Genomic DNA, 10,130 nt, shown 5'->3' with positions numbered 1-10,130 from the left:
TACGCACATATCTGTGCGTAGGCACTGATGATAAATGAGGCCCCAGGAGTTTATGGTTAATGATAGCAAACATCACACAGATATTGTTTTATCATAACAAAGTCTCGTCTACTTGTGCTTATGGTTACATTCTTGCAGTAACTAATACATATGTCTAATGGGCAAACCAAACTCCAGTTTTGTTTTTTTTTTACCTTGTTGGTATGTCCATATGGTGTTTATTTTCCTCGCAATGTGACTTCCAGCATATAAATAATCAGTCAACCCCATTAATATTACAATATATTGCTGACGAGCTAAAAAACACACATTTGGATTTAAGGAGTTTCGTACATAACAGACTTAAGCAACAAATCCTGTCAGCTTGCAGAGTGGAGTTTCTTTACCTTTGTTCTTCTTCAGAATCAGTTTCTGGTTCTGGCATGTATGACTGCACTCCAATATTACAACCAGACAGTTTGTAGAGTAGAGTACTTTTACATTGTTTGAGCAGAGCTGTAAGTGAGCTGGTGTGCTTGAGGTGCAGCGAGTACAGAGAGAGAGGCAGGTTCTTCATAGATCTGCACATTCAAGATAAAGCAATGGTGTAGCGTTCCATCTAAGTCATTTTAAGACAGGAAAGGACTATATATACATGGAAAAAATGTATATATACTATGAAACTTTACTACACAGTTATGTTTACAGGGATACAATCAATTAAGGTTTGCTGCAAAATTAAACAACCAGCAGTCGTATGCCTCCACCAACCAGTTAAATTGCAGCTTACGTCCATGTCTGATGAGGCTCCTATATTATATGTAGTGAAGTCTTTAAAGGGATTTAATAAGTGGCATCCAAGATTAAATGTCACCACATCAGTATTTGTTCAAATGTGAAATATGATTACAACCTGTTCCTCTGTTTCTGAGTTATAGTGTTATATATATAATATATAACCAGAAACGTGTTTTTGCAGAATATTAAGATGTCACAGTGGAGCTGACCGTTGACCTTTTGGATGTAAAATGTCAGACAATATCTGTAGACATGAGCATATGAATACTTGAGTTATGGGCAAGAACGTGTTTGGTGAAGTCACACTCACCTTTGACCACCAGATTAGTTCAATTCATGTGAACGTTTGTGACAGACTTGGCCGTTGTCGACATGGAGACATAAAAAAAATGGTGCTCAAAATGTTTCCCAGCAGCTTACTTGAGTGTGAACCCAACTTTTCTCTTATAGAAAAGATGAACTGGGTTTGGTTCCCTCCCACCGTTGCCAACTGCTTGCTCAGAGGAAGTCGAAAGGCTACTTTGGATTGTTGGGTTCTCTGTTGACACCATAAACTCATGAGGAAAATGTTTGGTGAGGTAACAAACCAAATGAGAAGTAGATTTATTTTCTCACAGACTTCTATACAATCACTTTGCTTTGCAACTAGAGGAGTCGCCCCCTGCTGGCCGTTGTAAAGAATGCAGGCATCATTTTTCAGACCCAGAGGCTACGTCCATCTTTTAGTCTATCTAAGCCTGCAAACAGGCAATGTTGTTGCATCTACACAGCAGGATAAGTTGCTGTTTTTCCAACTCTGCATAAACTTTGCACAAAAGCAACAATTTTATCACAGTTAGCATTTCGTTCTCAGGACTGTTCAAGAGTAAATGCGAAGAAAATGAAAAGGTTTCATCCTGCCGGGAGAATGAATGTGCATGTTAAATCTCACGGCAATCTGTCCTAACATTCTTTTTTTTTATTGCGCAGGAGGAATACTTGGCTTTAGAGAAAAGGTTGAGATTTCATCAAAACACGAGGCAGCATCCTCTGATGGTTGTAAACATCCGCCAAGAAAATCCGATTAAAATTACATTTTTACAATGTGTGAGTCACAGAAACCATTATGATTCATTGTTGGGGATTTTTTTTTTCATGTTTATATTACTCTCCACAATTGTCCAAACATTTTGCAGATTCTAATTTTCATGCCCATGGCTGTTTCGCACCTCGGAGGGTTTTAGGAAGTATCTTTCCAGTGGTGGAAAACAAATCAGTGTTGGACTGATGTAACAAACATTCTGCCACCACTGCTGCTGTTTGTGTTTGGCAGGTAATTACAGGCACGAGATGACATCTTTCACTTTGAGTTTGTATTGTGCCCAAAAGCTTAGAAATCCCTGCTGCATGTGCTGTTCTATTCCCGTCGCCTTGTGTACAATTTCCCCTACTACCTGATGTATTCAAGCCTGTAACTGTGCATGCATTATAATTTATCCCAGTTTTATGTGCTATGCTGTAAAATTTTATGTCGTATCTCCAAAGGCAAAATAGTTTGATTGTAAAATGACACTTGCAGTTAATATGGAGGCTGTGAAGACCAGACTGGGCAGAGATGTCACCGCTTTATTGATTAAAGTACACATTGGGAGCAAATAACAGTGTGAAGACAATCCCCGTTGGTAAGTAAAGACAGTAAAAATGACACATTGGTGAAAACTGAACACGCAGCAAGCTTAAAAAAACAGCTTGTTTCTTATTCCCAACACACACACACACACACACACACACACACACGCACACGCACACATACACACACAAGAAGCTCCAAATCAAAAGCTTTTAATGTTTTTCTTTGAAATGGAAAGAGATGTCACCTTCCTCGTGTCTTAACACTGATAAAGTCAGGATTTCTATTAATCAAATCTGATCAGAAGAGAGGTTGACGTTAGGTGCAAGGTGGCGTGAAAAAGAAAGGGAAAAACAGACAGTATCACCAATGCTTAAGACCAACAGAAATGTTTCAGTCGGGACAGGGTCTTTCTACAGTAAATAGCCCTCTCTGTTTTCACATCAGTACAGCAGGTCTGTGGGGGTGAAACCTGCATTAAAGTGCAGACTGGAGCAGGAGAGGGGGGCAGCTTCAGGACCTAAATGGACACCAGGGCTCGGATGAAAACCGTCCTCCCCCTGCGTGAACCGTAGCTTATGTTTAGCACACTGTGATTATTGTAGCACATTGTCAAAGTGGCTCAGTAATTTATTACTACCGTCGATCCAAACATTTAAGTCATTGCATTTATCGTCAGGTGACGCCGTGGATTCACACTGTGAGCAACATGACTGTTGAGTCGTCAGAGGTGAACAGAAGAAACTGTGTGAATATTCACATTAGACAAGGAAAAGGCTCAACTGTTCTTAGGTAGTGCAGGAAGTATTTTTTAAAAATCTTTCCAAGAGCTCATGATGCAAAAATCAAGAAATGTTTTGAGTAAACCCCCCCCTCCAATTTAAAAAAAAAAAAAGTTTTTTGTTTTGTTTGTTTTCAGATCAAACAAACGAGATGCAACTTATGTTTGACAGCGTTGAATAACAGACAGAACCGTATTAGCGATCCTCATTTTTCCAGTCCTTTATACTAAGCTAAGCTAATCACCTCCAGCTTAACGTACAGACATAAACATGGTATTGAGCCTCTCTTTTAAATCTCTGCTAAAAAAGTCACAAATTTAATATTTTTCTTTTTCAGACTCACTGAGAGTTGGATCTAAAAATGAAAATCAATCTGTAAAGTAGAAGCTGCAACTATAGATTATTTCATCAATCAATCTATTGGTAAACCTATTGGAATTTCACATTTGGCATATGGGTTTGAAGGGAGAAATGGATCCTTTCTTCATAATTTCATATTGTATCTATTATGTTTCATTGGCAATTCATGATACTAACATTATAATATAATTGTGACAGTCGTTTTCTTTACAAGTTTTTGGTCATTTTCATCATTTATTCGAACAGTGCTGATGTCCAATTTTTTAAAAACTTCACCCTGATAAATACTCTTCAACATAAAAATGAACCAATATATTTATCTGCATAATACATTTTAAACAGAATTGTTCTCATATTTTTCTAACCAACATGTTGATTTTAGTTAAAAATGTCTCAATAGCTTTAGATTAATCAGTGTCATGTAAAGAAAGGCACCAAGCCCACACTCGTGTCTCTATTTTGATATATTACTAATTTTTGAAGGACTCAAAACTGTCAGATTGGAAGAAAAAGTTCTGTGACATGCTAACATGCTAAAGTTTAGCAGTGTTGCTATGCTAACATGCTAAACGGCCAAGTCTTGCAAAATTCGGTTTACAACTTGAAGCAATTTAAATTTTTACACTAGGTGAAAAGTCAGGGGATCACTAAAGTTATTAAGGATACATCATCTGGGAACCACCAATGTTTGTGCCAAATTTTAAGCCGATCCATTTAGTGCACAGACTCAATTTGTAGTTTTAAACTTTGAACTGAGACATATTTTCCAATTTCAAGCTTAATGTTTCATTTACTTTAAAAGCAAATTTAATGATCAAATGTCAATATAACTTATTTCCTCTTGACCATTAGTCAACTCGGCTCCCAAATGTGAAGTCAGATAATGCTACATAAATAGTGCCTGTTAAGACCAAAAAAAAAAAAAGGAGGAAATTTCGAGTTAAATCTTTGGAGTTCCACAACTCTGTGAATAACCTGCTGATTCTGATTGACCCTCCGATCAGGTTGCCCACAGTGTAAATGTATATAACTGATCATTTTGGATTCACTTCATGTTTCACCAGACCAAACATTTGATTTTACCTTCTAAGTCTGAGGGACTTTAACAACTTTTGCTGTAATTAAACAAGTTTAACAGCTTTTAAAAGCAAAAACAAAAACAAAAAGTCATACCGTATTACTCAGCCAGCCGGTCATCACTGGTGTCCTCCTTCAATTGCACACATTTATAGTACTTTGACAAAAGGCATTGGTTTAGGCATTCAAACATGTTGGCACTGAGAAAAATGACCTGTGGAAAAAACATCCAAAGAAAAAAAAAATGGAGAGCTTGATAAATATATATAATATTTCTTTCGTTTTTGAGAGTACATTCGTCATCCTTCCATGAGAGGAATTATGTAACTAATACAGTATGGTGCTTGTGAGGGTCAGGGAGTGGGAAGAAGCAGCTTTAGAGAGGAAAAGAAACATATTCAGTTTGGTAAACTAAAGCAAAAAAACTACCAGAGCAGGCAGCCGAGGAAGGAGAGAGGGGCAGGGCTGAGCAAAATGACAGAGTAACAAAGGCATCCCTAACGCACTCCTCCCTCCTTCCTCTCAGAGCTGATCCACAGCAGGCCGCTAATGAGCTCTTGGCACTTTTTGGACATGATAAACGTTTGAACGAAATGACTTTGAAAATGGTCGTTTTCACGGTTTCCTCCAGCTTCCTTCACTGCGCTGTGCTCTCGGTCCGCAGGGCGCCGATCACACTTTGGATGTTTTCTTCGGGAACCTGGAGAAGACATGAAGATTTAGCAGCAGCACGTTTTGACTGCAATGTTTTTTTCATTTACTCACTAATTTGTCTGATTATGTTTTCAACTAATTTATCTAAAAAACATCTAAAAACACATTTTTATCTCTAAATTACATCATCAATCATTTTGACTGAAAGTTGCAATGAAAAGTTTTTATAACTTAATAGGAACTTTTCAAGCAGCTGATAGTTCTCAAACGCAGGAGTTTGTGGCTTTTTTGTGGTATATTTTATATTTTAGGATTTTGGAAGGGGTGTTACTGTACAGTTCATGGGTTGGTATGTACCTCAGTTTTGGATTTAGCCATCGACATGTAGTTTAGTCATTCATTTTCAAAAAATTCAAATATTCAAAAGCATCTAATTGTCTTTAATTCTTACTGCCATAGCACTTGAATGTATAGTATCAATAAGAAATAGCTCAGTGCTCTGCTTTCTACTTCCTCCGAGTAGAAACTGGCCACAATGGGTGACACTAGAGCCTGTGGCACAGCTTTTGTCTGTTGCAACCCTTATTGTAATTTAAAATACCTGGTGGTCAGGCACAGGTCTAACTTCTGATTAGTGTAAAGTAGATTCTGTTGTGTAAAGAGTTGTTTGTTGGCGGTCTCCACTGCTTCACATGTAGGTATACATGGAGAGAGTGAGGTGACATCGAATGATAATGTGGTTCGTCTGAGACCAGTTTCAGTTTTGTGGACCTGCGAGTTTTGGATCTGATGTAAAGTATTTCCAATCAGAGGCACTAACTTGTGGTGAGTCAGTGTAAAAAATGATCAATGTTTCTCCTTCCTTCTGTATCTTCAGGAGTTTATGTACACATGGGTAAAGGGTAAAACAGGTCAACACTTTTCTTCTTCTTGCTGTAACTGCTCGTCGGATCTTTCCTCAGAGGCTTGTAGGTGGTAATGTCATGAACTAGTGTGGTAAAGAGGTTTGTTGAGTACAGCCTTGACTTGTCTGCCGGCAGGAAGGCGATGATGTTCCTGCCTTTCCTTTCTTGGTTGATGAGGTTAGAAGGAGGTGTTTTGTGCACGAGAGAGTGCTGCTGAAACCTTCGACCTGAGTTGTTCTGCCTCTGCTATGTTGTTGTTCCTCACAGCAGAGTCAGTGGCTGTAATGAGGTCTGCTACTGTTGTGGAGGCACTGACCTACACTTCTTGCTTTTTTCCATTTTATGTTTGAGAGTAAACAGCTCAGAATCTTTTCCTATTGACCGTATGCAACATTTGAGTGCTTTAACTACTACTTTATTGTTATTTTTCTCTGCAATACCAAAAAGGAAAGAACTGTGATTCTAAAACTGATGTAGGCACCGAACTTTACATTTAGTTTACTGTTACATCTCTACTGGCCAATATCCCAAAATATTAAATTTACTAAGAAAAGCAGCAAATAATCACATTTCTGAATGTAGAATGATCACATATGAGGCATTACTCCTTATAAAAATGAATATTCTGTTACAAAAATGGTTTGTTCGCTGCAGATTTATAGCATATACTAGATAAAATACAAATAAAAAGCATTGCATTTCTTACCAGGGCGTGGTCAAACTTGAAAGTACTAATGTAGTAAGCTGGAATGTCAGCTGTTGCCAGGGGTTCTGATATTTGAGCCACGATGCCACACTCATCTGCAAACCACGAGACAAAAACAACACAGATTCCTAAATTCCTGTGCTGTAATTTATGATACATCACCGACTTGGTTATCAGCTTGCACACAAGGACCTAAGAGTGTAGCGAGGCAGCACAGTTTTTTTTAATGCGAGTCACTGATCCTGGAATTGAAGATGTTTGAGACATGGATTAGTGGTTTATTAGAGTTGAGGAATTTTACTTTAATTGTGGATTAGTTTGGTTGATCTTCGTTTTCTGTTTATTCTCTGAGGAACAAGGTGAGACACATTCGCTGCTGGTCTCAAACTGACATGACGTCTTCTGCTTTGTGCAAAATTCAAAGAGATCAAACTTTGATGTGAAAAGTATGACCTGCAATTAAATGTTTCTGTTACTTTTGTACATGAACAGAGAGTGGCACAGTCATAAGCAACAGATGGTAACTCTCATGAGTCAAGACTCTGTGTAATGTCGCATGAACAACATCAGGATCTTCATTACGGGTGCGTTTCTGTGACTATTTGCAGGTGCTCATTTGGGATTTCACCATGGACCTATGAGGATCTCCGTCAACAGGGGCAGGAGGACCAAAGCTTCATGTCAAGGATCATTACTGGTGATGACCGAAGAAGGACCATCAGCTCAGGAGAGCGCTAGGAGCAATACTCATCATTTTCATCAACATTTACGTGGTTTTGCACCATTGAATCGTCCCCCAGGAGCAGATAGTCAACCCTGAAGTATGCCATAACGTCCTGATGCCACTGAGGGAGAACATCTGGCACAAACAACCTCAACTGTGGTGTGATGGCATGCCAGTGCTCCATGATGACAACGTGCCTGCTCACGGTGTGTTGAAAAGGGTTTTCTGGCCACACAAACACTATCAATGGCCCCAACCCGCCCTACTCAACAGATTGGGGTCCCTGTGACCTCTTAACTCTGCCCCTAATGAAAATTCAAGCAAAGCGCTGCCATTTTGACACAATGGTGAACACTCGGCTCGTGTACGGTGCACTTACAAAACGGGATGTCCAGAGACCATTTCAAATGTGGCCGGAACACCAGGAGCAGTGTACAAGTGTGCAAGGTACCACTTTGAATGTGGTAGTGGGCAAATGTAAATCAGGTTTTGCTTTTTATAGATGCAGGCTGAACTTTTTGATCACACCTTGTAAAATGCTTGAAAGAAAAAATAATACAAGCAGCAGTCAAGATGGGATACTGCTTCACTATAGTGAGCATAACTACCGTTTCAAAGATGAATCCAAGTGTAGTGTTGGGAAGCTGTAGATCTGAATGCTTAGTGGACTGCTGCTATCCTGCTAGTCAGTTTCCAACTATGTCTGTCTTCCACCACATTTAACTGCATAACTACTGATCTATCTTGACTCCTCTACTTGTAAGGTAGCTAGTTTCCATTTGAGACTGTGCCTATAACAATCAAAAACAGTACCTTGCACAGTAAACAGTGTTCCTCGCACTGCTATCACACTTGGAACGCTCCCTGAAAGTCCTGTTCTGTAAGCATGTCAATCACCATCTGGGATGAGAGCTGAACATTCTCCAAAAAATGAACCCTTCCACTTGAATTTCATTTTGGGAAAGAGGAAGCGGTCACAGGGAGCCAGATCTGTTGAGTAGGGTGGGTGGAGAGCAATGATTGTGTTGTTGCACCCAAGAAATACATGTGTAATTACTGTGCAACGTTGGGGCACCTACATGCCATCACACCATAGTTAAGGTTGTTTTTGCTGAATGTTCTTCCTCAGGCAGTTCAAGATGTTACACTAGAACTCTACATTTGATCCCAGTAGAAGAATTCATTGTGCACAACGACGTGAATGTCGAAGAAAACCACCAGCTTGCTTCTGGTGGGCTCCTGAGCTCTTCCACAGTGAAAACTGTTGTTATCATTCTGGATGGAGCTGCAGACTCACCTCTCATCACCAGTGACAATCCTCCACATGAAGGTTAGATTATCAGGCTGCTGACTGACACAAAATGAAATGTTTGTTTGCTGCTGCAACTAACGGCCCGTGGTGAAATCAAAAAATGGGTACCTACCAGTGGTCAAAAAAGCTTGTGTAATAGGCCCCATGTCATGCTGATTTGTGATAGTTATTGCTCCAATATGTCAGTTTGTTCAATAAGAAAGCTGCAGAGTCAGAGATGAAGACATCATGCTCATTTAGTGAGACTAGCATGCAGAATCTGTACTACAATACCCATTATAACACATTCATTATCCTGATACTAAAGCATTCTGCTGTTAGAGATGGGCTAATCTCTGATACTGTAACAGCAAATTTTACTATGGCCTAGTACTAATCACAACAACTGTAACTAGACTTTTTCCCAAATGAAACTCACCAAATCCTAAAGGCTGTCCTCCGATTCGAACCATTTTCCAAAGCTCCCCAGAAGCACTGGTGAAGAGGACATTGTTTGGAAACCTTGAGGAGAAAAAGGACGAAGAAATTAACAGAGTATAGGTCAGTATTTATTTACATTTAAATATAGTAGTATAGGCAGAAGGTATGATAGTCTGGTTTAGGTGTTGGAAGAAAATGTAGTCCAAACCTATGAACATGACTCTTAAATGTATTCAAATTTGTTATGTTCTCTAAAATCAATTATCTTTTTACTTGCTTGGCATGTTTCAATTTTGATCCCTCTTGACCTTGAACATGCAGCAACTCACAAAGCTCTACCTCCAGTGACAAGAAAAACAAGAAGCCTAAAACAAATGGTCTGACTAGGGTTGCAAAATTCCAGGAATTTTCAAAGTTGGAAACTTCCCATGGGAAGTAACGGGAATTGATGGGAACTAATGGTAATTTATGGGAATAAACGGGAAGAAACTGGGAATTTTCAAAACTGAAGGTTGGCTCTTCATAGGGAACTTAAATATAGTTGGGGAAAATATATTTTAGTATAATCTTGACAACAACAAACAGATGCCATCCAAGTACACTTGAATATCCATGTCATTCCTCAATCCCATGCACACACAGCACACTGCTTACTGCATGTCTATTGAGACCACACCCCCTACAGGCACTGTGCATGCCTCCATCACATGTACAGATGATTTCTAGAAGACTGGACCACACTTGAGCCCAAAGCACAAGACTATTGAAGGCACACATTTGCGCCTGTGGACTACACAAAGTTAA

At 39.2% G+C, this 10,130-nt stretch overlaps 1 protein-coding gene across 1 annotated transcript in view; it reads right to left on the bottom strand.

The window, feature by feature from the left end:
* Window positions 1-2,362: 2,362 nt before the first annotated feature.
* The window catches only part of castor2 (cytosolic arginine sensor for mTORC1 subunit 2), a 32,521-nt gene continuing 24,753 nt past the window's right edge, over window positions 2,363-10,130 (bottom strand). The window contains exons 7-9 of the mRNA XM_008293784.1: window positions 9,325-9,407; window positions 6,871-6,965; window positions 2,363-5,305 (exon numbers count right to left, since the gene is read on the bottom strand). Coding sequence (XP_008292006.1) covers window positions 5,243-5,305; window positions 6,871-6,965; window positions 9,325-9,407 — 241 coding nt within the window. The 3' untranslated portion in view covers window positions 2,363-5,242. The remainder of the gene's footprint in view (window positions 5,306-6,870; window positions 6,966-9,324; window positions 9,408-10,130) is intronic.

This window comes from Stegastes partitus, unplaced genomic scaffold (genome assembly GCF_000690725.1).
Source record: "Stegastes partitus isolate 25-593 unplaced genomic scaffold, Stegastes_partitus-1.0.2 Scaffold912, whole genome shotgun sequence".
NCBI lineage: Eukaryota > Metazoa > Chordata > Actinopteri > Pomacentridae > Stegastes > Stegastes partitus.
This window is presented reverse-complemented; position numbering and strand designations above follow the sequence as displayed.